The sequence below is a fragment of the Poromitra crassiceps genome (genome assembly GCF_964638095.1).
Source record: "Poromitra crassiceps genome assembly, chromosome: 2".
Taxonomy (NCBI): domain Eukaryota; kingdom Metazoa; phylum Chordata; class Actinopteri; order Beryciformes; family Melamphaidae; genus Poromitra; species Poromitra crassiceps.
The window spans coordinates 99604562-99619655 of NC_139624.1; the positions used below are offsets into that span (position 1 = coordinate 99604562).

Consider the following 15094-nt stretch of genomic DNA (forward strand, 5'->3'; position numbering starts at 1 on the left):
ATTGAGTGGAGCTTGGTCTGTGAACCATTTTCCACAACAATGCAATACCTTTTTTGGCATTGAGCAACCCGAGATCTATAAATTTAATTTCACTTTTACTATAACTGTAAATGTAGCTATTCTATTCACCTTTTTCACTTCCCACCCAATTCACCCTTTTTGTGTCTGAAAGGCAGGACGTAACACAGGTGCAAGCAAAACATTAATGACGGTTTCCAACTTCCGATCCATTTGGGTGTTCCAGTGTCAGGGCCCTCGTTAAGGTTTTGCTTGCAGCTGTCTTACTTCCTTCCTTTTAGACACAAAATGGGTGAATTGGGTGGGAAGTGAAAACGGCTAACCGTTGTACTACTGTGCTGAAGTCAGTGGCCACTGGTTTTATCTCTTTTGAGTGAACTGTTCCTTTAACAATGCTCCATTGATTTATATGGCCTATGGGACATACATTCACACATGGGTGGCAGACAGATGCCCATATCGTCATACAAGCACCTGTATATAGATCACCCCTAAACTCGCTAGATTTGAACTTGACTGGTCCATGCGTTTCAGAGAAGGAAACAAATTGCATTTTGCAACAGGAAAAGAGTGAATTTCTCCTTTTTAAATGGGTCACATTCCTTCATGTCAGTTGTGCACTTATGATGAATTGTGAAATATCATTGTAACCCTTGTGACAGATTCACAAATGTCTGTTCTACATTGTGTTGTTGATAGCGACTGGAGGGAAAGTCAATTCGAGGTCGGTAGATTAAATCAGTGGTCAGTCAAACTTTTTCACATCAAGGAAGGACCCCTAAACTGACACAAATTAGACCACATACCCCATTTGATTTTGTCCCAAGGTCCCCCATCTGATACGATTTTTCCTTTTAGATGTTTTATTATAATGTTTATGATGTTTATCTCCTTATCAGTAAATCTCCTAAACTCAGGTCATAAGCGTTCAATATTGAATGTACTTAAACTGTATGTTTGCACGTTTGCACTTTTGTGCTATGCACTTCTTTTTCTTTTTCTTTCTTGTTATTGCACTAACTGTTGTATGTATTACTGTATGTGGCAGCCTGTAGTATGTCCAAGACAAATTTCCCTCCAGGGACAAATAAAGTAATCTTGAATCTTGAATTACAGAAAATGTATGAAACCCTTGACCAAAATAGTCATACATTCTGTCATTGTGTTACTTATGGATGGATGGTGAAAATAAATTAGTCAAAATAAATGATACCCCTTTTTTCTGGGGACCGCCTGGAACCCCCTCAAGGACCCCTGGGGGTCCCCGGACCCCAGTTTGAGAACCATTGGATTAAATAACTTGGAATAATGAACGTAACCCAGATTAAGATGACAGATACTGTAGTAGTAATATTGCCCTTAACATTTGCCAGAAAAGACCAAATTTGAGTCATCTGCCAGGATCTCCATAGAAAGAGAGAGAGTCTTGGTCCAGGCCTGGCTCTACAGTTTAGAGGGAGCATGCTGTTGTTGACTTGACTGATGGTTTCCTGTCGTGAGAGAGGGAGAACCAGCACAAAGGAGGAAAAAGAAAGCGTGTGCCTGTGGTCTCACCTGAATTCAGCAGGTATTCTGCAGTTGTGTCGGCCCAACCTCAACGACCTCAATAACACCTCCAGGGCTTGTTTTTACTCTCACTGTGGCATACAGTAGCTACACATGTCTCTCTCTCTCTCTCTCTCTCTCTCTCTCTCTCTCTTGCCCTCTCTCTCTTCTGTCTTTCTGTCTTTGTGTAAACAGACAGCCAGGCAGATGCTTGAATCCCAGACTTCATCATTATGCCGTGCCTAAACATTCAACATTCACTTTAATAGCCATACTAAGTAATGACATTACAAACTAGGAATTTGACTTAGTGCAAGCATGCAGCACAGCATCACATTAATGGCATATGATGGGGGGGGGGGGGGGTGCTAGGATAATGTCTGTGGGGGGACCCCGGCCAGTTACTAGTCGGCTGTGCTCCGGAGGACACTGGGGGGAAGGGGTGGTGGGTGGCGGGGGGAAGGTGATAATGTCCTTATGGGGGCTTTCGAGCCTCTTTGAAGAAGCGGATGGCAGTTGGGTAGAAACTGTGCCTGTGATGAGAGGTTCTACCGCCAGACATCAGTCTTCTGCCAAGGGGGGGAGACGTAAAGAGTTTATGACCGGGGTGGGAAGGGTCGGCCATGGTTTTTCGAGACCGCTTCAGCGTCCTGGCAGTGTGTAGGTCCTGAAGGGATGGCAGGCTGCATCTGAACACCTTTCAGCAGGGTGGATGATGCCATAAAATATGCCAAAATATGCCATAAATAGAGGTGGTCATGAGCCTTTAATACAGTGATACTCAACTTGCGGCGCGCAAAAAAAAAATTATTTTATTTTTTTATTTTTTTACAGTGCACCTGAACGCAACATGCAAGATACCCGTTGAATAAGTGTCCAAATGTTCATGTCATTCTGGCCAATACGCCACTTCTGTTATAGCATTTCAGTCTGGAATATGGAATACGGAATATCTTTCAATAATCTATGATTTAGCTGCTAAATTGTCAAATACCACCATCTGCTTGCTACCCAGGCACTTATACTTAACCTAAGTAACTTAACCTAACTAACTATCCGGTGTGCACAACATTGTCAGACTAAACTCCGGCTGACACCCCAAAAACCTACAATCCGCTACAGAAAAATGTATTGTTTGTTTATTAACTGGCCCCTGGCCTTCTATCATTTTACGAAAGTGGCCCCCAGGCAAAGCAAGTTGAGTATCCCTGCTTTAATAGATATGCCAATTTAAACCAACTCTCAAATGCCTTCTGCAGTCTGATGAACCATATCAAATGAGCACAGACTCACACTCTGTTAAATGTGCATCCCTGATCTTTTGAAGTGTAAATGTGAAACCTGCCTTTGTTTATTTTGCTTCATGGATGGAACACAAGCAGAGCAAGCCATGATGCCAACCTCAGTCTCAGATAGCAGCAGTTTGTGCATGTGTGGGAGTGTCGATCAGGAAACTGCTCACTCCTCCATTCAGCATATCAGGGCTGTACTGGAGAGAGGAATGAGAAGCAGGCCTTTCCAGGATAACAGACCACCATTTACAGTTAGATACCATTGATGTTTTTCAGTGGCATGGAGTAAAGAAAAATATTCAGATGGATTCTGCACTGCCTCTTGAGCAGATTTGTGTGGCTTTGAGCTAGAAAAAAGAAAAAAGCCAATAATTCAATGTGCTGGTTTTGAAGGTGTTGAAAGATCATTATGCTTTTGTCGCTTTTAAAGTGTTGTGATCTGAACATGGAGCAAAGAGCTGACGTGCAACTTGCCTGCTCTGAATTATTTTACACTGAGTCAGAGCCGTGGGAGGTCAATGCAGATGCATTTCATGCCAGTTTGAATGGATATCCCACAGCCTTTACTCTGAAACTGCCAACTCATACCCAGACTGAGGTGCAACAGTTGAATGTCTGCGGTAGACGACGCACAGTCAATGGCAATAGACAGGCAGAGCGAAAACATTGTGGACGGGACCAGCCACATTCACCACAGAATGTACGTTACACCAGCGAAAACGTTTCATTATATAAAGAAGCCGACACCAGCCAATTCATTCGTGTGCACAAACTGGTATTCTCCCGTGAGACACTTTCTCTTGAGAGATGTTATCAGCAATAAATAATTACAGAATGCTTCAGTTTTCATATTTTTTTTTTAATCATTTTAATAGTTTTTTTTACCTGATAATCCAAAAATTAACTACAGCAGCACACTAAGTACATCATTGAAAAAGATAATTACAGTCACAGTTATCAAAAACAAACAAACAAAAAACATTGGTACAATTCAGAGTATTTACACGAATATACAGTTTATACAAGCGATTTAAGAATTAGGAATATTTGATCTTTCTTGACAGGACATGGTGAATGTAAGTTCTACTTTAACAGTTGAAAATCTTGTCTTGGATCTCCCAGCTACCTAGGCCTATTGCACTGTGGCATGGGGTGACGGCCAGTAAGTTAGTTAATACATGATGAGGGGTTATTTATATGGAAAGAGCAGGGGTAGTCTCGGTGTCGGACATGACAGAAGGACGTTTGGGAACCGCCTGTATTTTAGTGAGACTTCCCTTGCTCAGACACTTCTTGGCAATCCTCGTGAGGTCTTGTCGGAAGCGAACGCCAATGAAGACGTAGAGGAATGGGTTCAGGCAGGCGTGAGTGTACGCCAGACTCTTGGCTATCTGTCCGGCTACGTCGAAGCGCATCGCAACGTCACAGCTGGTGATGGTGGTGTTCGCTGCCTGCGAGGCCTCTATTACCAGTAGACTGTTGTACGGCAGCTGAGATAAGACAAACACAGCCACTACAGCAAAGATGACCCGCAGGGCCTTATGTTTCTCGAAGCTCTTGGCCTGCAGCAGAGTGTGAATGATGACCGCGTAACAGAGTACCATCACTAGTAAGGGCAGGCAGAAGCCCATGCAGATCTGCAGGGACAGCACCACGATCTTGGTGCGGTTGTTCCAGTTGTTCCAGTAGACCATAGTACAGAAGGGTTTCTGCTGCTGGTCAGTCTTGACCTGGGAAAAGAGAAACTCGGGGAGGGCCAGGAGAGCGGAGACGAGCCAGACGGCCAGGCAGGCCAGTTTGCTGTAGAAAAGCCGTTTCTTCTTCAGGTTCTGGGCTTTGGTGACCTGTACGATAGCAATGTAGCGGTCCACGCTAATGCAGGTGAGCAAGAGCATGCTGCTGAAGAAGTTGATCTTGTAGACCGCCGACACCATTTTGCAGAGTCCAAGGCCGAACTCCCAGCCCTGGGTGGCGTCGACAGACCAGAAGGGCAGCGTGCCCAGGAAGAGCAGGTCGGCCACGGCCAGATTTAGCAGGTACACGTCGGTCATTGTTTTCAGGCGGTTGCGCACGGTGGTGTAGATCCAAACCACCAGCAGATTACCCAGGGCCCCCAGGATGAAGATGCTCCAGAAGAGTGGAGGCTCATACTGCCCACGAAACTTCCTGACCCAGCTCTTGTCACACATGCCATCTTCAATATCTACATCATAGTCATCTGTGTAACCAGAAGAAGTATAGCCGGTCTCGTCCTGCAACCAAAAAATAAAAGAATGATCAGATGTGATATTTAAGATCAGGTTTCATGTAGGGCTGGGCAATTATTGATATCATCAATATCATGATATGGCATAAGTGTCTTTTCCTGGTTTTAAAGGCTGCATTACAGTAAAGCAATGTCATTTTCTGAACTTACCAGACTGTTCTGGCTGTTCTGTTATTTGCCTTTATCCACTTAGTCATTATATCCACATTACTGATGATTATTTATCAAAAATGTCATTGTGTAAATATTTTGTGAAAGCACCAATATTGTTGCAAATATCAATATTGAGGTATTTGGTCAAAAAACTAGATTTTGTCCATGTCGCCAAACCCGTAGTTTTGCAACAGATATCAGCGCCTGATTCTTTTCCTCATTGTCTATTTGTAATGACCTAAGACATTGTGACACAGTTTGCTTTGATTTCCTGTCTGCCTCTGGTATGTTTTCTCCCCTGCTGTCAGGGTTTCACAACAGTGATGCGTCTCGTGAGGATAAAGTGATATGACATCAAACGCTGCCTGCCGGTGACGTTCAGGCTAACCAGAGGTGCAGGTGTTGTGTCTGTGAGGGAGAAACCACACTACTGCACAACTTCCTGCTGCCTGGGGGCGCTAAACGATCCGGAGGGGCTCCAGAAAGGGGCCCGCAGCACAAGGCAGTAACCCAGCACCGTCAACTTTAACACAGATGTAGGACAGAGATAAACAGGGGGGGGGGGGGGGGGGGCGAAGCGAGGGGCTCGGTTTTTCACAAACAATGGAAATTGTGATGCTGATACTGCTGCGACTTTGACTGCTGTATTTAATCATCCCATGGATGCGTGCTTTAGATCTACCTGGAGCATCAAATGTATTGTGTAACACAATAGACACATAACAGCAAATAAGGAATACAAAATATATCACATTTCGTAATGTGCATGTGTTGTTTTGCACGCACTAATTTGGGCTTGTTGACGCAGTGCCATGAAACCATATGACATTCTTTAAGGTCATCGTTAAGGTCATAACTTATGTACTGCACCAGCAAACCTCAAGAACAGAGAAGATGAGGTGTGAAAGTGGTTACTATTCATATGATTACATAGTCAGCCCCACACTGCCACCCGCCCTGCTCAGCCTGTGTGTGTGTGTGTGTGTGTGTGTGTGTGTGTGTGTGTGTGTGTGTGTGTGTGTGTGTGTGTGTGTGTGTGTGTTTACATCCTCCTATGTATGTAAACAATCATACAGTAGCCTATATCAGCAATGCTCAGGATAGTCTTTCTTCAGGAGTATACTGTAAATGTTGTTGGCTCATTGTCTCACTCTGGTGTCACAGCTAAAGGTAACTTATTACTTACAAAGTAATACTTACAAAATCACCAAGTGGATCCTCAGTGGTCAGATCACTCGTAAACGGGTAGTATTCATTCCCCATTTTATCTGCAAGGAAGCAGGAAAAGTGACAAAATAAAATATAAGAAGTTGCTTGTCTCTTCTTTGTATTATTTGTGTCTTACAATAGAAAAAACAGACAGACAGGGATTAAATATGACATATGGTGCTAATATTATAATTAAAGTCAAACAGCAAGTGCACTTTGTGCAATTGTCTAGCAATCCAACAAATCACTTACCCAGTCAGTGAGATGTTGAGAGCAATCTATTCGTCACTGTTCTGCTCCTCTGTCTGAGAAGGCTGGAGATTCTTTTTTGGTACCAGCCTCATCTCCACTTGCTTATATGGTTTCTCTTTAACCACAGCATCACGTGTTGTCATACCGTATCTCTCTATCTGTCTAGCTCTTCTTTTTTTCACTGTGGAAAAAATAGGACACTTTGTACACACTGCAGCAGCAAATGACTATCTCCAATTATATGATAAGCCAGTAGCAAACTATGCATCATTTTGAAAGACAACTGAACATAACTTTATTGAACTGTTGGAAAGCGACTGTGTGGAAGTTGTAAGGTCTGTATCAGTCTAAACCCAGTGAACCACGACCATCAGGCTCGAGCCAAATCAATACTCTCACATCCCTTCCACAGTGTATTCAGTTTCTTCAAGTCGTAGCCCATTTTGAACACGCTGTTGTAGACACAGGTGGAGCACTTAAGACCACGGCTGACTGAAACTGAAAACTGTGACATTAGGATGGCCAAATGAATGTGGATGAGTGTAAAAGTTTAAATGAAATGGTGAGGGAGACCTGTTTTTGAGGTGATTTTCTTCTTGTTCAGTTAGGAATTCATTAAATAATGAGATAATCTAAGAGGGGACAATGTAGCGTCTGCTAATTATAAATGAGTTGGAGTCATTAGGAAAGACCAAACAAGTTTCAAATTTGTTAGAAAAGCATCCTTGTTTATAAAAAAGAGTAATATTGCTAAACTTCATTTAAGTCCCATTGATAGCATAATCATTGATTATTTATATGACAACCAGGCCACTAAAACATAGTTTGTTTGTCTCATAGTCAATGACCAAACAATTTCATGTTATACCACTATGACGTAAAAAAAAAAAGGAACTATCCTTTAAAGACAGGGAAGTGTTTGGTATTATCAAGAATAAAGAGGCAAAAGGTCACAAAGCTGCCCACTACAAATAATCACAAAGTAAAAAGTACCCATTATTCCACCTGTTTTATTGAAATGAAAACAAAAATACCAATATGTGTTTGTGTGCGTGTGCGTGTGCGTGTGCATGTGCGTGTGTGTGTGTGTGTGTGTGTGTGTGTGTGTGTGTGTGTGTATGTGCGTGTGTGCGTGTGTGTTTCCTGTGAGTGGGTGTACTCTCTTGTGTGGCTGTTTTGGCTCTTTTGAATGCCGTCTGTACAACAGAGTGAGGTGCCATCCTCTTGACAGTTTCAGTATAGCCTTATTCACCATTTGCAATCTTGCCACCCTGTACGAGATAATGATGGCATGAGAGAGTGACTTCAGTTTTCACCCTGTACGAGATAATGATGGCATGAGAGAGTGACTTCACCCTGTACGAGATAATGATGGCATGAGAGAGTGACTTCACCCTGTACGAGATAATGATGGCATGAGAGAGTGACTTCACCCTGTACGAGATAATGATGGCATGAGAGAGTGACTTCACCCTGTACGAGATAATGATGGCATGAGAGAGTGACTTCAGTTTTCACCCTGTACGAGATAATGATGGCATGAGAGAGTGACTTGTTTTCACCCTGTACGAGATAATGATGGCATGAGAGAGTGACTTGTTTTCACCCTGTACGAGATAATGATGGCATGAGAGAGTGACTTCAGTTTTCACCCTGTACGAGATAATGATGGCATGAGAGAGTGACTTCAGTTTTCACCCTGTATGAGATAATGATGGCATGAGAGAGTGACTTCACCCTGTACGAGATAATGATGGCATGAGAGAGTGACTTCAGTTTTCACCCTGTATGAGATAATGATGGCATGAGAGAGTGACTTCACCCTGTACGAGATAATGATGGCATGAGAGAGTGACTTCAGTTTTCACCCTGTACGAGATAATGATGGCATGAGAGAGTGACTTCACCCTGTACGAGATAATGATGGCATGAGAGAGTGACTTCAGTTTTCACCCTGTACGAGATAATGATGGCATGAGAGAGTGACTTGTTTTCACCCTGTATGAGATAATGATGGCATGAGAGAGTGACTTGTTTTCACCCTGTACGAGATAATGATGGCATGAGAGAGTGACTTCAGTTTTCACCCTGTACGAGATAATGATGGCATGAGAGAGTGACTTCAGTTTTCACCCTGTACGAGATAATGATGGCATGAGAGAGTGACTTCAGTCTGTACGAGATAATGATGGCATGAGAGAGTGACTTCACCCTGTACGAGATAATGATGGCATGAGAGAGTGACTTCAGTTTTCACCCTGTATGAGATAATGATGGCATGAGAGAGTGACTTCAGTTTTCACCCTGTACGAGATAATGATGGCATGAGAGAGTGACTTGTTTTCACCCTGTACGAGATAATGATGGCATGAGAGAGTGACTTCAGTTTTCACCCTGTACGAGATAATGATGGCATGAGAGAGTGACTTCAGTTTTCACCCTGTATGAGATAATGATGGCATGAGAGAGTGACTTCACCCTGTACGAGATAATGATGGCATGAGAGAGTGACTTCACCCTGTACGAGATAATGATGGCATGAGAGAGTGACTTCACCCTGTACGAGATAATGATGGCATGAGAGAGTGACTTCAGTTTTCACCCTGTATGAGATAATGATGGCATGAGAGAGTGACTTCAGTCTTGGCACCCTGTACGAGATAATGATGGCATGAGAGAGTGACTTCACCCTGTACGAGATAATGATGGCATGAGAGAGTGACTTCACCCTGTACGAGATAATGATGGCATGAGAGAGTGACTTCAGTTTTCACCCTGTATGAGATAATGATGGCATGAGAGAGTGACTTCAGTTTTCACCCTGTATGAGATAATGATGGCATGAGAGAGTGACTTCACCCTGTACGAGATAATGATGGCATGAGAGAGTGACTTCACCCTGTACGAGATAATGATGGCATGAGAGAGTGACTTCACCCTGTACGAGATAATGATGGCATGAGAGAGTGACTTCAGTTTTCACCCTGTACGAGATAATGATGGCATGAGAGAGTGACTTCACCCTGTACGAGATAATGATGGCATGAGAGAGTGACTTCACCCTGTACGAGATAATGATGGCATGAGAGAGTGACTTCAGTTTTCACCAGTTGCTGGTTGCATTTCTCGGTTTGGGCCACAGCGAGGCCAAAGGAAACAGCTGAATCATTATGGGAATTTTATTGTGAGAAGCTGTTGAAGAAAGCGACAGACTGAGAGGTTTCAGTACTAACTGACAAAGTGCAAGGAAGTGTTTCTGTTGCTCCAATCTCCACACAATCAAGTTCAAGTTTGTTTACTTATATGGCCCTTTCATAAGCATGACTCAGAGGACTAATGTAATGTGTCTCACTAGATCTTACTAAACACAATGATGAACAAACCAGCTTAGCGTGCAATTGCTTCTATCGCATTTACTACTGTTATTCTATGCTATGTTGTGTTCCTATTCTGCTTATTTTGCTTAATATCGCATTTACTACTGTTTATTTTATGCTATGTGTGTTCTGTGAGCGAGCTACTGTAACTTGTCCCAATTTCCCCCCGGGGATCATTAAAGTCTTTCTGATTCTGATTCTGATTGTGATTCTGAATTGGTGCCAGTAAGAAATATTGACAAAGTCAGTCTATATAAAACATGTATAATGTGTGCAGACAAAACAAGTGAACCATAGTGTGCATTGCTGATCTCTTGGGATTATCACCCACAACAGTCTAGACGTTACACAGAAATGGCGTGAAGAAAGAAAAACACCCAGTAAGCAGCAGTTCTGCGGTTGCAGTTCTTGTTGACGAGAAAGGTCAGAGGAGAATGGACAGACTGGTTGGAGCTGACAGAAAGGCGACGGCAGCTATCACAGTGGAGAGTTGAGGACTAAGTAGATATCGAGGGAGGATTAGGTGGCCATGATGGAAGGAAGGCCTGTGTGGTCAGGGCACCGGGGTTACACTCCTCAGGGCACCGGGGTTACACCCCTCAGGGGCACCGGGGTTACACTCCTCAGGGGCACCGGGGTTACACTCCTCAGGGCACCGGGGTTACACTCCTCAGGGCACCGGGGTTACACTCCTCAGGGCACTGGGGTTACACCCCTCAGGGCACCGGGGTTACACCCCTCAGGGCACTGGGGTTACACTCCTCAGGGGCACCGGGGTTACACTCCTCAGGGTACCGGGGTTACACTCTCTTGCGAAGAGTGCTGATGGGATATTTAATGACCACAGAGAGTGAGGACGTCTCGTACGAAGGACGGCGCTCACTCACAGGACAGAGGCCCTGTCTCTGCCCTGGGGGATTGGGGAGATTCAGAACAGAGGGTAGAGCACCTCCTACTGGTCCTCCAACACCACTTCCAGTGCCCTGGGTCTCCCATCCAAGGACTAACCACACAGTCAGACCTGCTTAGCTTCTCCAGCAAAGTCTTTCCATGCATTGGCCTGTTCTGACTAAACTTCATTTATTGTTTACAGACTAGTCTAAAGGTGATTTCCTTTGCGTCTTGTGGTGATGCACATTGGCACAGACTGAGGCAAAGGAATAAGCATGGATGACCTCACTCTGAAAAATGCAGAAGCATTTATCAGAGTCAGATGGTTATGAATGAAGGATCACATTGGGTTTCGACATTGGGTTTCGACCAGACATATCTGGAAGTGAAGCCTCAGATTTCGCATCAGACGTCACTGCTGGGAGAAACTCTGGGGAACATAAATGTAAAAATAGTCTATCAAACGGGTCAGGTGGATTAGTCACTAGGATGACACAGCGATCCACAGTCACGCCGGGGGAAGCCCTTGCAGTTAGGTCTGATTGATCTCATTTGAAAGGTGTATCAGTCAGATGGCCACCAAACATCCAATAATCTGCTTCATTCAATCTAATGATGCAGTTAGTGACTCGTCTGTGACCACTCAATCATGGTTTGAGTCAGAGAACAAGCACAGACCTTTAAGACCACAGCGCCACTCGCCGTATGGCCCCTCCTCCCACCCATATCCCCCGAGCCACTAACCCTACTCACCCGTTGAATCCCAACTCCCTACCACCTTCCTATCCCTATGACCCTCCCCTTGCCCCCCAACACCACCCATATCCCCCGAGCCACTAATCCTACCCACCCCTCGAATCCTGACTGACCGAGTGACTGACCTATCTTACGACCCCCGGCGGGGGCCGCTGGCCCAGCGCCATTGTGGAAACTGCTAAACATGAAACTAATTATATTCATATTGATCACAATTGACTGCAAGGAATACAGTTCATTGGCTGTAAAACTGGACATACAGTGGAATTACAAAAGCTAGAGCATTTCATTAATACACTTTGCATATGAACTGTTGGTTCATATCCTAATGCTGACTCATACTTGAAACCAGTGAGGGTAACACTGTAATTATTAAATGTAGGCTTACTAGGCTACATCTAAAGTGCGTATGTGAACTACTAGTACTTGAATGAGGCCATTGATGGTGGTGATATCCTTTAGTAAAATAGATCATAGTTGTGCCTTACCGGCTTACCCTTGTCCCACAATTCATTTAGTAGTTTTATCACCCACCTCCTGTATAATGGTAAGTCTTGTTGTAGGGCAGATTTGCAGAATTTCTGAAATGGTATTTATACAATAGAGCAGGCGGGTTTTCAAAGTCTGAGACCGTGGGCCTCCCCCCAGACAAAGCTTGGAAAAAGGTGCCCCCCTCACTCAATTCCTGGATGCCTGGATCATGATGATGTTATTTGAATCCATAGTAGACACTCAACAATTGAGTCAAGATAGCCTGATATTGCTGTTTGACATACTTCACACTACACCGAATGCAAAAAGGTCTGTCTGAAGGCATTTATTTGTTTGTGACTCTGGGAAAGTGGAAAAACTGTAAGATTCCCCCAAACTACTGTATCTCTGAACTATCTCTTTAACCAATTCAATCACATTTAGGCTATTCTATGAGAGCTCTTTTTGACAACTAATGTAATATTTTTTCACTTCCATTCACTGAGCCTCCCCTGAAACTGCTTGGAGCCCCCCTGGAGGGGCCCGCCTCCCACTTTGAAGACCTCTGCAATCGAGTATTAGGCAACATTTATCTGAGACTGTTAACAGAAAAGATAGTCAATAAAGCAATATGTAGGGGGGGGGGGCATGGTGGCTCAGTGGTAGAGCTGTCGCCTCACAGCTAGAAGGTCCTGGGTTCGATTCTCACCTGGGACGCTGTGAGCGCTGAAGGAATGCGTGCCCGTCCGCATGTCCTCGAGTGCCCACCGCCCGGGTGGGGTCGTCAAAAGGGCCCTTTCTGTGTGGAGTTTGCATGTTCTCCCCATGCCCCCTGGGGGTTTCCTTCATATAGGAACCCCTCACCAAAACATGCAATATCCTGGTTGCTAATGTGGTTCCTCCTCTGGTCGTTAAGGGCGCCTGTTCGGAGGGAGGGGAACTGGTTGGAATAGCGTGAACCTCCCACGTGCTATGTCCTACCGGTGAAGCTTCACCTGTCAGGTGAAAAGAAGCGGCTGGCTAACTGCCCATGTCTCGGAGGAAGCATGGAGCCAGTTTCGGCTCTCCCCAGATCGGCAGAGGGTGGAGTAGCAACCAGGATAAATAAATTAAATTAGCACTAATGGGGGATAAAAATGGGATAACAAATCAGGGAAAAAATATTAAAAAACATAAAGCTAATGTAATAATGAAAGGTTCAAAATAAGCCAAAATTCAAGTTTGATCCAGGTCATATCTACAGTATATGAATCATATTATAACTTCAGGTGGATTCTGGTGAGCAGATTTGTCCTCTGCCTTGACTTTGAAGAGTGAAGCTGGGAAGCAACATATGGTGCCGGTTCAAGGAAATCAAACATGGTCATATCACCAAGGTGAAATTGATGGTGTGAAGCAATGACGACATTCTCAAAACTGGAAATGACTGGTGGTGGTCAGGTATCTCTCTAACCTTGATCTGTGACAGTGTTTTGTAAAGGGCAGATGTCAGATTACAGAGGCAGTTTCACGTTGAGCTGGTGGTAGTTATCTGTGACAACCTCAGTGTCTGCCTGCCTTGCCTTCAGGTCGGTGTACTGGCCTGGTGCTTGATTGGCCATGCCCCTCTGTGGAGAAAGGTTATCTGCAGAGATTATCCATTGATTATAAGCAGATGCACAGAGCACTGATAACTGGCAATACTGGGGTCACTCAAAAGTAACATTAACTTTGTGCTATGCACCTTTAGTTAACTGATTTATACATCACAACAAGCAGTTTTTTTAAAAAATCTAACTCTGGACATCACCTAAAACCTCCCTGGAATTGGAAACGCACGCCTATTCTTCTCACAAGCAAAAGCTCACTCAATAATTCGGAAGAAAAACCAAACAGACGTTTTTGCTTCGTCAGTGAAGTGGAGAAACCCCCTGTGATACCTTTGGCAGTGCTGCTGTGATGTGTACTAAGTTGTCCAGGCACATTCTGGGAAAATGCTGCAGCTCTTGTTCTCTCAGCAGCAACAGTAGCAGTTAGGGGAGTTTGAGTCTTCTGCTGTGAAACACTAGTCACCACTTCCTGTCTACCTGCTTGCTGTGATTTATTTCACGTACTGATTGCCATCAGCTCGGCATCTGCATCCTATTTGAATTCATCTGCCGTTTTTACCCCGTCAGTTAATTGCTGCCCCGATGACACAACACTGATAAGGGTTTGGAGCTCCAGATGGTGCAGCTAAATAGTTCATTTGATTCTGATCCCTGCCCCGGTTTGAAATGAGCTTTTATAGCAAGCACATTTAGAAGACGGATCAAGGCGTTTTGGACTCGTTCTATAGGTCCCTCGACTCTCCCGCCCCCTTCCTCTGCACCTATAGGGAGTTAGTGCATGCAGTCACACATGACGCAGAGCAGGCAGCAGAAGTTGAAGTCAGGACAGATTGTGGCTTGAAGAGTTTCACTCAAAACAAGAGGGGGTGGGGTTTGACTGTGGTGACCACCTTGTCTCTTTACGCTGCTCAATCTCCTTTGGTTAACAACACACAGAAGCTGGCGTCAACAGCAGCTGTTTGATGCTTTTCTGCTAACCGCAGTTGTAAAGAGGTTATCCGAGTTACTGTCACCTTTCTGTCAGCTCCAACCAGTATGGTCATTCTCCTCTGACCTCTCCACAAGGCATTTCCATCCGCAGAACTGCTGCCATGCACCCTCAAAGCAGCCCATTTGGCAACAACCGACAGTCAAAGTCACTCTCCCCAGTCAGTTCCAACACAGGGAGCATTTATTGACGTTACATTTATATTTTGATGTCTCAATAAACCTTTGCATCGGAGCTACGAGTGTGCACCAGCTAAACTTGATTATTTTGATCATTGTTTCTCATCG

General features: G+C 44.3%; 1 protein-coding gene across 1 annotated transcript; it reads right to left on the bottom strand.

Annotated features, from left to right (window-relative positions):
- Positions 1-3746: 3746 nt before the first annotated feature.
- LOC310792159 (C-C chemokine receptor type 9-like) lies at positions 3747-6808 on the bottom strand. Its single transcript, XM_083653883.1, has 3 exons — positions 6736-6808; positions 6475-6542; positions 3747-5107 (listed from the first exon to the last, which is right to left on the bottom strand). The coding sequence occupies exons 2-3, from the start codon at positions 6535-6537 to the stop codon at positions 4049-4051; spliced, it is 1122 nt and encodes a 373-aa protein (XP_083510009.1). The 5' UTR covers positions 6538-6542; positions 6736-6808; the 3' UTR covers positions 3747-4048.
- Between the last annotated feature and the right edge of the window lie 8286 nt (positions 6809-15094).

What these genes read in the sequence shown, in the direction of transcription:
- LOC310792159 (XM_083653883.1), bottom strand. Translation starts at nt 6,537, where the DNA reads ATGGGGAATGAATACTACCCGTTTACGAGTGATCTGACCACTGAGGAT. An exon ending in AGGATCCACTTGGTGATTTT is followed by an intron (nt 5,108 to 6,474) that starts GTAAGTATTACT and finishes TTTTGGTTGCAG; the next exon opens with GACGAGACCGGCTATACTTC.